The 15,268-nt window shown below is 40.0% G+C and overlaps 1 protein-coding gene across 1 annotated transcript in view; it reads right to left on the reverse strand.

Moving 5' to 3' along the window:
- Positions 1 to 15,268, reverse strand: part of agbl4 (ATP/GTP binding protein-like 4) — a 484,349-nt gene that overhangs the window by 308,793 nt on the left and 160,288 nt on the right. The window contains exon 4 of the mRNA XM_036579196.1: positions 9,778 to 9,872. Within this exon, the coding sequence (XP_036435089.1) occupies positions 9,778 to 9,872 (95 nt within the window). The remainder of the gene's footprint in view (positions 1 to 9,777; positions 9,873 to 15,268) is intronic.

Below are 15,268 nucleotides of genomic sequence, written 5' to 3' on the forward strand. Positions count from 1 at the left end.
AGCACTATACCAGCAAAAACTGAACTGCACTGAACAGACAAGTCAAGTCAAGTCAAATTTATTTGTATAGCGCTTTTTACAACTGATGTTGTCACAAAGCAGCTTCACAGAAATCCATTAAGGACAAAGTTTTAACATGAAATGTAAATCCTCCAGGTGAGCAAGCCAGTGGCGACAGTGGTAAGGAAAAACTCCCTCAGAGCTGGGGAAGAAACCTTGGGAGGAACCAAGACTCACAAGGGGGGACCCATCCTCCTCTGGTCAAACTACCTACAAAATTATTATACTACTAATATTAATAGTAGTAGTTGGCAGATGGCATGTTGGCAGATGGCCAAGACTACAGCACAAGCGAGAGCAAAAAATTCTTATTGACAACTGATCAGATCAACCAAAAATTATCTGATGATCCGTCACTAAATATGCAAAATGAAGAAAAAACGTATTTAGTTAGATACAGTGAGTTTATCAAATTCTGTGTGCAGAACACATTCTGTGTGTTCCCTAATAATGGGGCTTATTTAAACTACCTTTTTGCAGCTTTTGTCCATACTTTTACTACTTGCTTAATTTCTCCTTTTATTGGAGTGCAAGTTAAAAGAAAGTGAATATACACAGACACAGACACAGACATGGCAGTGCTACTGGAGTTTTTGAACACTGTGTCCACTCACTGTCCACTCTTCAGTCCACCCTGTAGTCAGAGACAATAGCTCATCTGCTGCTGCACAGTTTGTGTTGGTCATCCTCTAGTCCTTCATCAGTGGTCACAGGACGCTGCCCACAGGACGCTGTTGGCTGGATATTTCTGGTTGGTGGACTATTTCATCATGTATCATAGAGTATTATCTTGCAATATATCACAGAATGGCAGTATCGTGATATCATCATTATCGTGGGTAACATATTGTGATAATAACATATCATGACGTGCCCTGTGAGTCCCTAGTACTGTCAGGGCATGAGTATTAACAGTCTTTATGTGCAAGGTGCAAGTACTGTATTTTTAAGAAGGAAAAAAAAAAACATGAACAGAAAACATGTAGGTGAAAGATCACTTTTAAGCTAAGAGGCGACACAAACTCAGTGGTTATTCTAGCTGAGCTGCAAGAGGCAATCAGTGAAAAGAAAAAGAAGTGGTCAAGAGGCTTTAGAGACACTATATCCTGCAATAAGCACCCCATCTCTGTATGGAGAGAGATTGGGAGAATCATAAGTCGTCTGGATCAGCAGTGTTCCATCTCTCTTTCTCTCCCTCTCTCTATCTGAAGGAGAATGCTAAAAATCCCTCTGAGCGCTAGAGAGCCCACACTCACTCCATCCACCCACTCGAGTGCAATAAGTCTTCGCTTCCATCCACTTAACTCCAGAATAGTCCAGTGCACCAGGGCTGGACCTTAGCATCTCCAACATGAAGGAAAATGACCACTGGGCTAACAATGACCTAGAGCTATTCACCATACTCTACCTAACAGGCCTGAGAGTCTGTCTTTATTGTACAGTTTTCTTGTATTTCCTTTCTTTCCTCTTGAGCTGCACTTATGATGTTTACATGGCCGTCTCTTCATCTTTTAGAACTAAAGAGACCGCTTTTCATGTGCTTTTAGGATTGAAATATGTGAATGACCTCCATTCTGATTGGCTGTCATGTATTGCCTAATTCAGAAAGCAGTCCACGCTGGAACACTACTTACAGACCAAATTAGTATTATTGTAAACATACAAGTTGGCTATACTTCCATATATATAACTTCAGTCAGAACGGAAACAGCTCAGTTTACATGACTGTAAATACAGAACAGACAAAACACTGGCAGTTATGGTAAAACCTTGTTGTGCTTGAGGCTGCAACATGTCAAATGTACCCAAGTATTTCCAGATTTCCAGCTTTAAAAAGAGCTGCTATAAGTATTATTGATCCTGGGGAGGGATCCTCTGTCTTTGGTAACACTTGCAGCTGAGGCCAACAATTTTGCAAATCCTTTACTCTTCCAGATGAAGATGAAGCCACTGAGTAAAACTGAACCACCAATAAGAGCACCAGAATGTAAATGAGAACTGCCTGTTGACTGACATACACTAGTTAGGAAGCTAACACTATTAGCATTTATGCTAGAATCTACAGAACAGGTGTTTTTCACACAAACAATTACAAGCTTTGCTTGATTCTGCACATGACTCTATAAAATTGTAGACATTTGGGAGTGCAGAACAATGCAGTATATCATTTCATATCAACTCAAGAGTTAAGCTAACTAGCAAGCAAGGTAGTAATTAGATGCTTAGAAATTAGATGCTTTAGAGAGGCATAAAATGACAAAAAAAAATCAAATCTCTAATTTCAGTTATTATAAGAGCTCCAGCTGTCTCTTGAGCAGGTAGAAAATTAACTACAACTACAACCATTGGTTCCAGTTTGGGTCAGTTCTTGTTTTTGAATGTACAGTGCAGTAAAAACACTCCAAGTATCTCGGGGTCTTGTTCATGAGAAACAGGAAGGGGGATTGTGAGATCGGCCGCAGGCTGGGACAGGCAGCAGTAATGCGGTCGCTGTACTGGACTGTAGTGGTGAAGAGGGAGCTGAACCATAAGGCAAAGCTCTGTGGTTACCAGTCGGTCTACATCCCCACCTTTACCTATGGTCTTGAGCATTGGGTAATGACCGAAAGAATGAGATCCCGGATACAAGCAGTGGAAATGAGCTTTCTTCGCAACACCCTACTCGACAGGGTGAGGAGCTCAGTCATCTGGGAGGAGCTCAAAGTAGAGCTGCTACTCTGCCACATTGAGAGCACCCAGTTGAAAGGGTCTGGGCATCTGATTAGGATGCCCCCTGGCTGCTTCTCAGTGGAGGTTTACAAGGCGCTTCCGACTGCGACAAGACCCTCAGGTCATCCCAGGAGCCGCTGGAGGGATTATATCTCCAAGTTGGCCCAGGAGTGGCTCGGGATCCCCTAGAATGAGCTGGAAGAAGTTGTGGAGGGGACAGGGTCGTAACAACCATTCCACCTTGGACTTTAACAGCATTGACAGAATACAAGCTTACTACTATGATTATCCACAACTAATTTGTCAAACTATAAATATTTAGAAGTACACATATGCAAGTTTGGGCGCCTCTAGTCAAATTACCTTTTGTTTATTTCCTAAATGAAAATAAAAAAAAAGTTAACCTAAAATAACAAAGTTAAAATATTTAAAATAAAGTTAAATAAACTTAACGCATCCTCTACAGAGAACACACCACTCCACATTTTAATGCACAGCTGTTTATTTGCCAAATTTAACATATTAGGACAAGATAAAACATAATATGTTGCCTATACAAACGTTACGGCACACTTTATTTTTCATGTTTTATTTTTCCAATATGTAACATTGTGTGCTAAAATTAGCAGAAAAATGCCATATTTAAGTGTGTTCCCTGTACAGGACCTGTAAAACTTCTTTTCACTTAGAAACTCAACAAAACACGCTATTTGAGTGGGGGCGTTCAAACTTTTGCACATGACTTTTCTATGATATTGGCCTTTTGAACAAACTACACTTACATTACATTCCTGCTGGCCTGAGAGAGGAGAGATAAGATAGTGGACAGAGAGAAAAAGGTGATGAAAGAGTGTCAGAGGGAAAGAAATGGGGAAAAATAGAGTAAGAGAGAGATGTTAAAATCCAGGCTATGCAGTTTGGCCTGGCCCAGGCCCAGCCCTGTCAGCTGCTTTTCTCTGAGGCGTAGCTTATCAGCTGCCATAACCTGCATCCTCATACCTGACATAAACACCTCTCTCCATCAACTCTAATTACCACCCTGCAGGGCTGGTCTCAAACCATACTCACACACAGTTTAATCTGATGCCTGTCTGTCTGTCTGTCTGTCTGTCTGTCTGTCTGTCTCTGAGAGAAGCCTGGAGCAGACGAGCCCCAGGCCACATACCCGCACGCGCGCACACACAGAGTCTCAGCCAGCACTGAAGAAGAACTGTTTCTGCAGATAGAGATAAAGGTTTCAACTCGCGGGTTAAAAGTGACTTTTCGACAGATAAATACAGCAAAGGCAATCTATTCTCTCTTCTTTTTTTCCCCCTCAAACTGTCTGTACGGCTCTCTCTCTCTCTCTCTCTTTCGACTTTATCCGGCGCCCTGCATACAGAGCTAGATCAGACAGCTAAAGCTGCTTGCGCTTTGCTTTATTTATTCCAGATCTAGGCTTGTCAGAGAGAGATTACTACTTTTGAGCCTGCCACGTTTTGTTGTCCTGATGGAAAGCGAATGGAGAAGAGAATGTAAAAAAGGAGAGCAAAAAAAGCACTGGCTGCTGCCCATACAAATCACAGGCCCGAGAGGGACGAGCAGATAGCACCTTATCTCAGATTTGAGGAGTGTTTTGAGAGGGAAAAGACCATACATTAACTCTCTGCAATCTCTGCAAAAGAATTCTGTGACTTGATGTGAATGAACAAATAGCAAAATATGTTTTCTTTTACCAGCACTCTACATGTAAGCTGTCACGGGAACAAGAAAACCAACCTTTCTTCATTTTTTTTTTTTTTTTTACACTATTTGAAATTGCCATCTGCCCCTTACAAACTCCTATGCCTATGAGCAAATGTGATGCATTTTTTCTTTTTTCTCCTGTGAAACTGCATACTGTTTCACATATATATATATATATATATATATATATATATAGTCTGACCTGCAGCCTGCCTCGGATTTACCCTGTTATCTTTGTTAATACTGTAAAAAATTCTGTTTCTGAGTCCTTTTGCTCCGGCAGATTGCACTACAACCTACTACCAGCCATTTTTTATAAGCTATGCAGGAGAATAACAGATAACTAAAGTGTTTCATGACCGTCTAAACACGTTGAAAATGAAGACATGAGCTAGACTCAAATAATCACCACTAAAATGACCAAAATGCAGTTCTCTAAAATACAGCCATTTCTTCTAACCATATTTCAGTAAGGTTTAGGCTTGTTTGATGACCACAGGGCACTTCTCTGTGAATATGCAAACATCACGGTACCTCAGCTATGAATCCTCCTTCTCCTCACATGGCTTCATGTTAAAATATTTCTCATCTGTTAAGTGAATATTAGGCATTCTTTCCGATTAAAAGAGAACAAATTCAGGACCAAACAACTTCGCAAGTAACATGTAGTAGCTAGCTTACTTTATGCAAGCGCTGCTCTTGCTGCTCACTCTTCCGCTGCCTCCTTCACTCTCTCTCACTCTCTGCCTCCCCTGACTGCACTGTGTTCATGACATGATCAAATTCAAACCATGTTTTTTTTTTTTTTTTAAACATATTAATGTAGGAAATGCTGAATTTAATAAACAGATTCAGGTCTGCACCTCTGACTAATTTCCATTTGTTTAGATGTAAGAAATGACAAAAATGTTGCAACAACTTAATTTAATTCAATTCAAAGTTTGAGGGAGAGGTGTTTTTGGATATTGACTAAAACTGGAAACGAGTACTGGGAACTCCTGTTTCTAGTTTGCATTGCTGTGACAGTGACACAGTCTGACCCATCAGCTCATATTAGCTACTTCTCTACACTGAAGACAGCGAGCAGATTAAGACACCGGCTCTACAAGAATATAAAAAAGTGAAAAATAAATGGTTATACATGAGAATGTCATTATTTACAAACCTCTTTTTGAGACTGAAATCTGTGACTGCCCTCTTATGTATATCTTTGGCTTTATTTGTTTTGAAATGCCTGTCTTTTAGAGGAGTAGTTGTTAAATTGCTACTAGCCTACTTACTTGATGAAAGGCTGCTAATTTGACAGTGCTGACATTAGTAAACCTTACCCAAGATTAATTAATGTGCACGTCATGCTAATAAAAAATAACATCTTAGCAAGACATTAGTGTTTCTTGCTAAAGCTTGTAGCAACTCAGTACACTTTATTTAACACAATAAACATTCACACGGGTTTTCAATAACAGTCAGTTTAGTTTTTTTCCTGAAATCATATCAGCTATGTGGTGACACGACAATAGTGCCTCTGAAAAAATGTAATAAAATAATAATAAAAAATAAATAAATACAAAATAAAAAACAAAAATAAAAACAACTGCACTCAGTCATTAATGATGGTGTTAGAACTTAAATTAGGACAGAACATTTGCTAGAAATTTCTCCTCACAGTTCATGAACTGCTGGAGATATTGTGACAGAATGAAGCTCCTCTCCTGAACTGATTATCCACTTTGTTACAGAAGAGCATGACCACATTAACTCCCTCACGCCTCCGAATACTCGCTCTGACCTGGGTTCAACTGTGTTTTACTCACAATCTTTTCAAAGACATAAGGCTCCTTCTCACATTCAGCAATTATCAAGTGTGTATATGTGTGTGTGTGTGCATGAGTAGATGTTGAAGGCCCTTCTTTGTGCCCACACCGTGCTTCTTTACACCTCTATAATTGGATGAAAAAAAAAAAGAGTCAGTCCTCTTGTATGTGCGTACACGCCTCAGGCTCAGTCTGTGTAAAGCGCAGGGTGTGTTCATAAGTGGTGGCCAGTGTGAGGTGTGATTAGCAGGGCCGATCATTTTGATGACTATAACTGAGGCATCTGTACACATAAGTGCTCTCCATTGGTCAGTCTGCACGTGTGGATGCCTCATTTGAAGGCCACGTGCTGTAAATGGAGGCTGGTGCTTTTGGCTGAAGGTCAATGGGGGAAAAATGGCAATGTTTAAACGGCACAATGGCCTTAATGCAGATGGAAATCAGATAAATACTGTAAAATGTCACAGTTCCTTCCTCCTAGAAGAGTTGGCATCAAACCTACAACCTTCATGGTAAATCATTACAATTGAAGAAAGCAGTTTTCCCTTTTAAAGGGAGTCTTGCTGCAATGTTACACAATGTTAGGAGTTGGCATTTTAACTATTTCAGCCCCATCCATCAATGGAAAGCAATGCCATAGGACCACCACTGACCTGATGATTATTTGGATGATGGATCACGAGTCCAGTGAATATGAGTAGTTCATGTGATGGCTCTATTATTTTGTACACCCATTTGCAACATTCATTTGACCACCATGCGAAATCATCAAGCATGCAGCATGGCACATAGCGGCAGGTGATTGTAGAGCCAGTCATAACAGCAAAAATATGCCTGCATAGAACAAAGTAGTAAAAGCCTTGGCAATATGTAAAAACATGTTGCATTAAACATTTCTAATACATTTTAATTCACGGTTTCATTCTCGTATAGCCTGCAATGTAAGTGTTTTTGTGCAACACTACTATCGCTAACTGGCATTTGTCAGGCAAACAGAATCATTCCAAACACTGTGCCCTGTGACTGGCACCTAAATTTCCTAGCAGACCAGATATCCGAATATCAGAATAACCATGCCCATCTCTACTTTGAATGTGCTGCCTGTGTCAGTTTGAGCCATGATCCACTCTGCACACCTGAGAGAGCCATGGAACATGTCCAGCTGAGTGTGAAATGTCTTGCAGTCTATTGTTTTCCACCAGCATCTCCATCTAATTGTCTTGTCCCATTAGGCCGTGAGCGAGGCTGGTCGAAGGCAGACGGGCTGGTGTGGCAGACGCCTGCCGTGTGGCGGAGCGCCCTTGATCGACTCGTGACAGATGTCAAGGCTTCTGTTGAGCGGGCACACTTCGTCACGTAACCCCTGTTCCGCACGTCACAAATAACGCATGCCTCAACGTCCGCCAGAAGACACACACACACACACACACCCTTCCATCCATCAGTAGCACACGCATACACAACCTTCTGAATCCATCAGTTCCCACCTATTACCCCTGACAGGCTTCACCTGCCCAGGCAGCATGGTCCATGCAAATACAGCCTGGCATCTCCGCATCTGAATGGTAAAGTATCGCTCTGATAGATACTGATAGGAGGTGAATGCGTGCATGTGTGAAAGTCTGTGTGTGCGTTCAACTTTCTTTCAAAGTTATCAAAAAGTGCACAGGCTATGGGGCACAACTGCGGAAAGCAATTATCTCAGAGTGCCAAGCCAGTGAGGGAAAACCTCGTCTAAAATTAGACAAAGGGATCAAACAAACCATACATGAAGTACACAGGAAACTACACATCAAAGACACGATCCGATCTTATCTTCAAATCGATCTATCACGAGTACACATTGAATACATAACTAAAAATATATTCAACCTGGGGGTTGCACTTTTCTTTCAGCTTCCCCTGTCTAGGCAAATTTGTGTGTTTGTGTGTGGGTTTGTTTATGATAAAAGCCACTATCACTATTAAAACATGCAGAAAGGTACAGAATCCCTCAATGAAAATAAAAACAAAAATACAAACGTCACAAGCCACACAAACATCTCTAGCTGCACTGAGCACTAGAAAGAAGCCTTCAGAGGAAATGGTACCTGTATGTACTCTATATAATGGCCACCAAATAAAGGGTTTGTCCATATTTAGAACAAAGATCAGTAACCCTCCACCATCACTTAGAACTCTCCAGTCAACAGCCCCCTCTTGGTCCCTTATTCTTTCCAGCCACCATCGCCATGGAGACACGTTCATTACAGGAACATAAACCCTCCTCCAGAACATGAGACACAGGATTGTAAATGTGTTGTGTATGTTCTTTGAGAAATAGGCCTATATGTGGATTGACGTATTGTAAGAAAGTAAGAAGCATCAGCTATTTCTGTGGTGAAGATGAAGCTGTTAGCAATGGTAGCAGTACGAGGCTGCCACACTTTTATCGCAAGTGAGACATAAACAAGCCACGAATCAAGTTACAGCTTTGTTAAGCAATAAAGAATCGTTATAAATGTAAATTAACTCTCTGTAAATGTCATTATTCAGTAGCTACTTTAAATGGACCCATACATGCTCCACCCATAAATGTGCTCTTTCATAGCAACCGCTGCCAGTGTGGATGGGCGTTATACAATGTTGGAAAAATCCCATTCAACCTTGATTTCATTTTTTTTTCCTTTATCTAAGAGTGATGATAAACTAAAAAAAAAAATTAAAAATAATACAACAGTAAATTAGAGATGGACAATAACAAAATAATAACTCTGTGAAAAACAGTAAAAACTAAAACAACTACAAACTAAAAATTAGAAATTAGAAGTTCAAAAAATGAAACAGTGTTAGTTTTAAGACTACTTTCTGTTTTTTCAGCTTAGTGGTGCACTGTAGTTAAAACCAGCTTATCAAAATTCAGTAAAACCCGTGACACCTGAAATTAGATAAAGCCATTACTTACAGACAGTAATTGTGAGATGTGTTGAGGGAGCTAAAAAACAATGTAAATAGACAGATAGATAGATAGATAGATAGATAGATAGATAGATAGATAGATAAAGCAGTCAGGCTGCTCTATGTTAGCATAGTAACAAATTCATCGGCATTTCAGTAGAAGTAAAAATATTATAATTTGAAAATACTCAGACAAGTACAAATCCATCAATATTTTACTTACGTACATGTAGTTCATTGAGTAAATGTAAGTAGTTACTACTCACCTCTGATAGTCACTCTCAACAAAGTGTGATGCTATTTCTCATTATGTTAACTGTCATTTTTGCCAAAGTTCTGTCCGACTTTGCAACAGTTGCTATGAAAGAAAGCGTTTCTGGGAGGAGCTTGGACAGGTCAATTATTCTGTTAAATATAACGAAACTAATATGTAAGCCATGTAGTTATAAGAGTGAGGAATTAGAGTGTGGTCCTCCTACAGATCCTTGCAGTTTGAAGGGTTAATGTTTTATGCGGGTGTGAGAGCGTGTACCACTTAGGCCGACTGGTGGACTTCACCACTGGGGCCATCCCATCTCTGTAGAGGCTTTTCGTCTTACTGAAGTTTACGATGTTGAAGATCACCCTCTGAAAGCAGAAGATGAAGAAAAAATTTCATTAGCTTTTAAGTTAAAAAGGAGGCTCGCAGACATTTTAAATCCTTTGACCTTAATAAGATGAAAAGGAACTACATTTGATCTGAAATTTGCCAAGAGATATTCTGCCTCTGCTGGGAAATCTAGTCTAATTAACACTGATGCCATACATTAGGTTATTTTACACTTTATGTACAGCACACCTGTTATCTCGCCTGGTACGTTTCAAACTTAGCAAATGCAAAAGCAATGTGCTGTGAGAGTAAACGTGTTAGAACAGTCCCGTGCTGTGACACTGTGTGTCTAATGTAGAAGGAATGTTAATATGTATAATATATGCATGGCAGTGGAGGAGTGGTAATGGGAAGAGGCAGTGAGATCGGGGAACGCCATGAAACTGTGAACTCTGGCCTACTAGTCTACGTGTGAACATGTTTTCTTATTCTTTGATGCAGAGTACTAACACTCTGTAACAGGTCTGAATGGGAGTTCACTAATGTGATGTAGCAAGACAAAAGCAGCAGTAAAGGTCTGGCACTGCACTGCAGAACAGATTGGATCTTATCCCTTATCGCTCAGGCCGCATACATGCAGGCAGGAAGCATGTCTGCTTCAAGTGAAATAGGGGTCAGCTGGAAACAGACACAGCAGCAGAACAAAAATCATAGAGAGAGCTCAGCTTTACACAGCCAGACAAGACTGACTTGAACATTCATAGAGTGTAAAACTTTAAACGGCCCTGAAGAACAAAAATAAAATCAGGAAACTTGGTAGTAAATTGAAAACACAACATGCTTGCGTTTTCAGTGTCCCAGACCAGAAATAATATCTAATAATAAGAGATCTCTGTTACCTGTTAATCATGTAACCCATGCCCATTACGTCACATGAATCTTAAAAGGGAATTCCAATGATTTTCAAAGTTTCTGGATAATTAAATGGTTAAGATAGTAAATGTGGTCATTCAGAGTGCTTTGGTGTGAAATGCATCATTCTAGAGTTACTTACCAAATCATAATTAGTGTGTTTAATGCATCTAAAAGCTACCACACAGAATAGTTATGAATTTGTTGCCAGATGCCTAAGTCACTGTTTTACTAGTAGCTATGAAATAAGGTTTTGGCCAAAAACATAATTTTTAAAAGCCATTCATGGTAGTGAGATACAAACAGAGTGTTGTGAGGCAAAATGGTCCCTAAAATAAACTTTATTTTTTCCAGATTTAACACTATTATACCACCATCAACATTAAACATAAAACTTGTGTAGGTTCACTGGTCATTTGAACGGTGACCCCTGGTTCCTACTCTCACCACTGTTAAAACATTGGAGCCTGTGAATTTCTATACACTGCACAAAAACTCAATGACTGTGTTTACGTCTTAATAACCAAATTATGCAGAAACTTTGCAAAACTGGTCTGCAACATCTCAGGAGCTCACAGTCAGTGACTGAAGTTGGAAGCTACAGCTATGTTATAGCATCTCCAGTCTTTCAGAACTCTGACACCACACAATTCATGAATGAACCCAGGTAAAACTAAGCACACCATAAACATGTTCTGCTAAAGAACACCATGGACAGTTAACCAAGCCTGTTTGTTGTTTGTTAGTTGTTAGGGTAGCATAGACAGTGAGTGCAGCACCTAAATTACTAAATTACTATGAGCTATCCTAAAACTATATATTGGAGCAACTTACTGATCATAATCAAGTCCATTGCCTATGTGTGTCCTTATCAGTACAAATGCCAAGTATAATAATTAGTAATAATAATTACTAATAATACTGTTTAATTATATTTTTAATTTCATTTTAGCTTTGTTTTAACTGCTTTATGGACATGCTGGGGTCTGAACACAAGAATGGGAGGAGTAAAATACTGGTTCTGCTTCAAGTGAACTGATTAGTTTTTGTAATTTCATTTTTGAGCCCTTTACAAACACATGTGCACCTATATGTACAGACATAGGTGCATATAAGCACTGCCTTTTTAAGCCAGTGTTCTGATTAAAGTCATCTAGAAAAAAAGACAGGCTTACATATATAAATAACTATGATAATAATATAACCAAGTCTACAACCAAGCTGTAATGACTCTTATTGATGGTCCGTATCAAATTACCAACTAAGTCCAGGTGGTGGAAGTTAACAGTGTGCAGATGAAATCCTATTACCACCCCCTCTCCCTCCCCATCAGTCTCTCTCTCCCTCTCTCTCTCTTCCCAGTCGTCCATCCATTCCCCTCCCCATCTGCAGCGGCTGCAGTCCCAGAAGCAGAGGATTGTGGTTGGGCTGAATCAGGCAGGGCTAAAATGACATTTAACTGATGTTCAGAGGCGAGGCAAGCTCCTGTAGCGGCTAGATAAGACCATTGCTGCTGGCATTTCAATTACACTTTTACTGCCCTGCACATCTGTCGCCAGCCTACTTTCACTGGTTTCTTCCACAGGCAAACACATCCTCATCCCCCCTACCTTTGCATCACTTTGCTCTTTCTTCTTCTTTTTTAACCTTTTTCTCTATTTTTCCCCTAAGAATTCAGGACTGGACCGGATTGGACGATATTGGTGAAGCATGCCTCAAGGGCAGGTGTGGCTGGGTCAGTTTGCTCTAAAGTAAAGCGTGCCTATGGTATGTGTGCAGGCGTGGCTACTCATAATAAACACCTGCAAACATTCCTTCCCAAAACAAAAAAGGTCAGAACTACAAAAAGAAACAAAACACTAGCAATGTGATTACATTGCTAAATACTGTGAATATGATGCGCCTATCCATGTGCTGAAAGGGCACTGATGAACTAGTACTGTGATATGGTTAAAGCCACACTGGCCTGCAACATTTTAACTAAAATGTTGACTGAAACACCCAACGACTCTCGTCTGGACCTCTGATTGGTCAGGATGTTGAAAGCATACAGTAAACACTGCGACAGTGTCCCTAGCCATGTGCTTTTGTTGTTGTTTTGGTTTCTGTCTCCTCACCTGTCTTGCATCCTTGTTATCTGTCTCACCTGTGTGTAGTCTGTAGCCCCGCCCTCTCACTAGACCCAAGTGTTTCTTGTTTCTCAGTGTATTTATACCCCTGTGTTTGCTCAGTCCCTTTGTCTTACAATGCCAATGTAAGCCCATGTGTTTGTGTTTGTTTGTCATGCTGCTAGTTTATATTCATCCCGGTGTAGGTTGTTCGGTTTAGATTTGTATTCCTTTGTGTTTAGTTCTGTGTTTTACTGCAGTTTGTTCTCATTTGTTCTTCTGCTTCATTTGTTTCACCATCAATATCTCTGCTCGCATCTGCTAATCAGTTCTTGGACTCAAGATTAAAAAAAAAAAAAATTGCACGTGTATCCAGCTTCTTTGCCTCCGACTTTACAGGCTGGATAGACTGCATATTGCAGTCTGGCAGTGCCACAGTAACGAATAACAGTTTAGTTTTGGAAATCACTGATAGTAACTAAATATAAATGTTTTGGAAATCACTGATAGTTTGCATCTACTGTGATGGCCTGGCTGATTAAGTTGGACGATTTAAAGGTCATAAAACATATACGTTGTAGTTTTAAGATGGAAAAAAAAGCATCTTATGCAAAAATGTAAGAACCCTTGGTCAAATTACAAGTTTTGTTGATTTTCTACATGAAAATAAGTTAATATATCCTCTATGGAAAGGATGTTTTAATGCACAACTACTGCTTATTTGCTGAATTTAACATATTAGCATTAAAAAAAACTGCCTGTGCAAAGGTTTTGGCACATTTTATATTTTTTGTTTTATTTTTTTCCAACTTGTTAAACCCTGCAAATAAATAGAAATTGTGCACAAAAATGAAAAAAGCCATATTTAGATTTAGGGTTTGGAGAGGGGTTAACTTATTTTTACTTAGAAAATCAGCAATTTTTGATTTCAATTGACCAGGCTTGTTTAAACCTTTGCAAAAGTTAGAACAAAATAATCAAGTTGTTAAGTTTCTGACCAAAAACATAAGCACGTTTATTTTGTGACGGCTTTAATTGCTGGGCTGATTATGGGTTATTGGTAAAAGGTAGTATGAATCTTGACTGAAAGGCTCCTTAGTCTGTACATTAAGAGCAGCCTTTCAGGTAGTATTTGTGCTACCTTTTTTCCAGCGCACACTGAAAACTGGAAAGCAGCTCTTGTCACCACTAATTCAGAGAAAGGAATTCTCATCATCAATGTTACCACAAAGTAACTTCATAGCAGAAAAAGAGAAAAAACTCCTTTATTTAAAAAAAGCCAGGAAAATTAGGTTTTCCAAATATGAGCCATATAATGTAATAAGAGTTCGTGTAATTTCTAATGGTCCAAGTGTTATGGAATGCTACCATGAAACACTTCATGCCAATGTAAAGGGCACCTTGTGTTTTCAAATGTTTTCAAAACAAATGTAAATACAGAAAAATAAAAAAGTTACTACCTAACACCCTTTTCCTTGCTCTTATAACTGTTCTTATGTCTATGCAAGAAAGAAGATGCTTAATTTACAACAGAACATAACGGCCAGGCTAGCTGAACAAAGCTGCTTGCTTGAATCAAGCTTGAAGGTGACTTCTAATCCATTTCTATTGTCAAAATTCATTTACAAACTGTACCTTCTTACTTTTTTTTTCACCACCAATGAGGCCCGGTCACGCCGGAGCTGCCATGAGCAATACCCTTCCATTGTCTGTCATCATTTTCTAGCGGTGTCTTCATCAACACTAATAGGAGAGTTAGTATGAGGTAAGCACTGGGGGAGGTAGACGGCAAGCTAATTTCATCTCCAGCTCATTAAGAGCCAGTATGTATGCGTGAGGGAGAGTGGTATTCCACACACAGACACACATCCCATCGCTAGTGGCCCCCTTGCTCTAGTTAAAGCAGTGTGTCTACACTGAGGAGCGATTTGGGCCCAGTCTCCCAGAGCAGCACAGATCGTCCGAGGAGCCGCTCGTCCTGTAAATTTAATTACAGCTCGAGCAGGAGGAGCACATTACCATCCAGCCTGTCTGAGATGTCATTTCCATCAGGCATGTCAAAGCCCCCTTCTCTCTTCATCACAGCCAGTGCGGCACGGAGGCCGCACCTGGGGCTCCAGCGCCAGCGAACGCTCAAACAGCGAGTGTGGGGGACGATAACTCACCGCATATTAGCACATGAGACTGCAGCACACTTCATATTACCTGATGGGGTGATGTGTGGAGAGAGAAGTGCAGGTTTAAACATAACTGCAGACAAGGCATTGTTTGAGGAATCACAGAAGAATGAGCAGGTACCTGGAGAATAATGTGAATTTACTTGATGTGAGAGACTTCTCCCACTTGTAAATAGGACTGTTAAAATAAGCCTACTCTGTATATTGGAAATAGAAGTGTTGCACAGAAATATATAA

The sequence above is a fragment of the Colossoma macropomum genome, unplaced genomic scaffold (genome assembly GCF_904425465.1).
Source record: "Colossoma macropomum unplaced genomic scaffold, Colossoma_macropomum, whole genome shotgun sequence".
NCBI classification, from domain to species: Eukaryota; Metazoa; Chordata; class Actinopteri; order Characiformes; family Serrasalmidae; genus Colossoma; species Colossoma macropomum.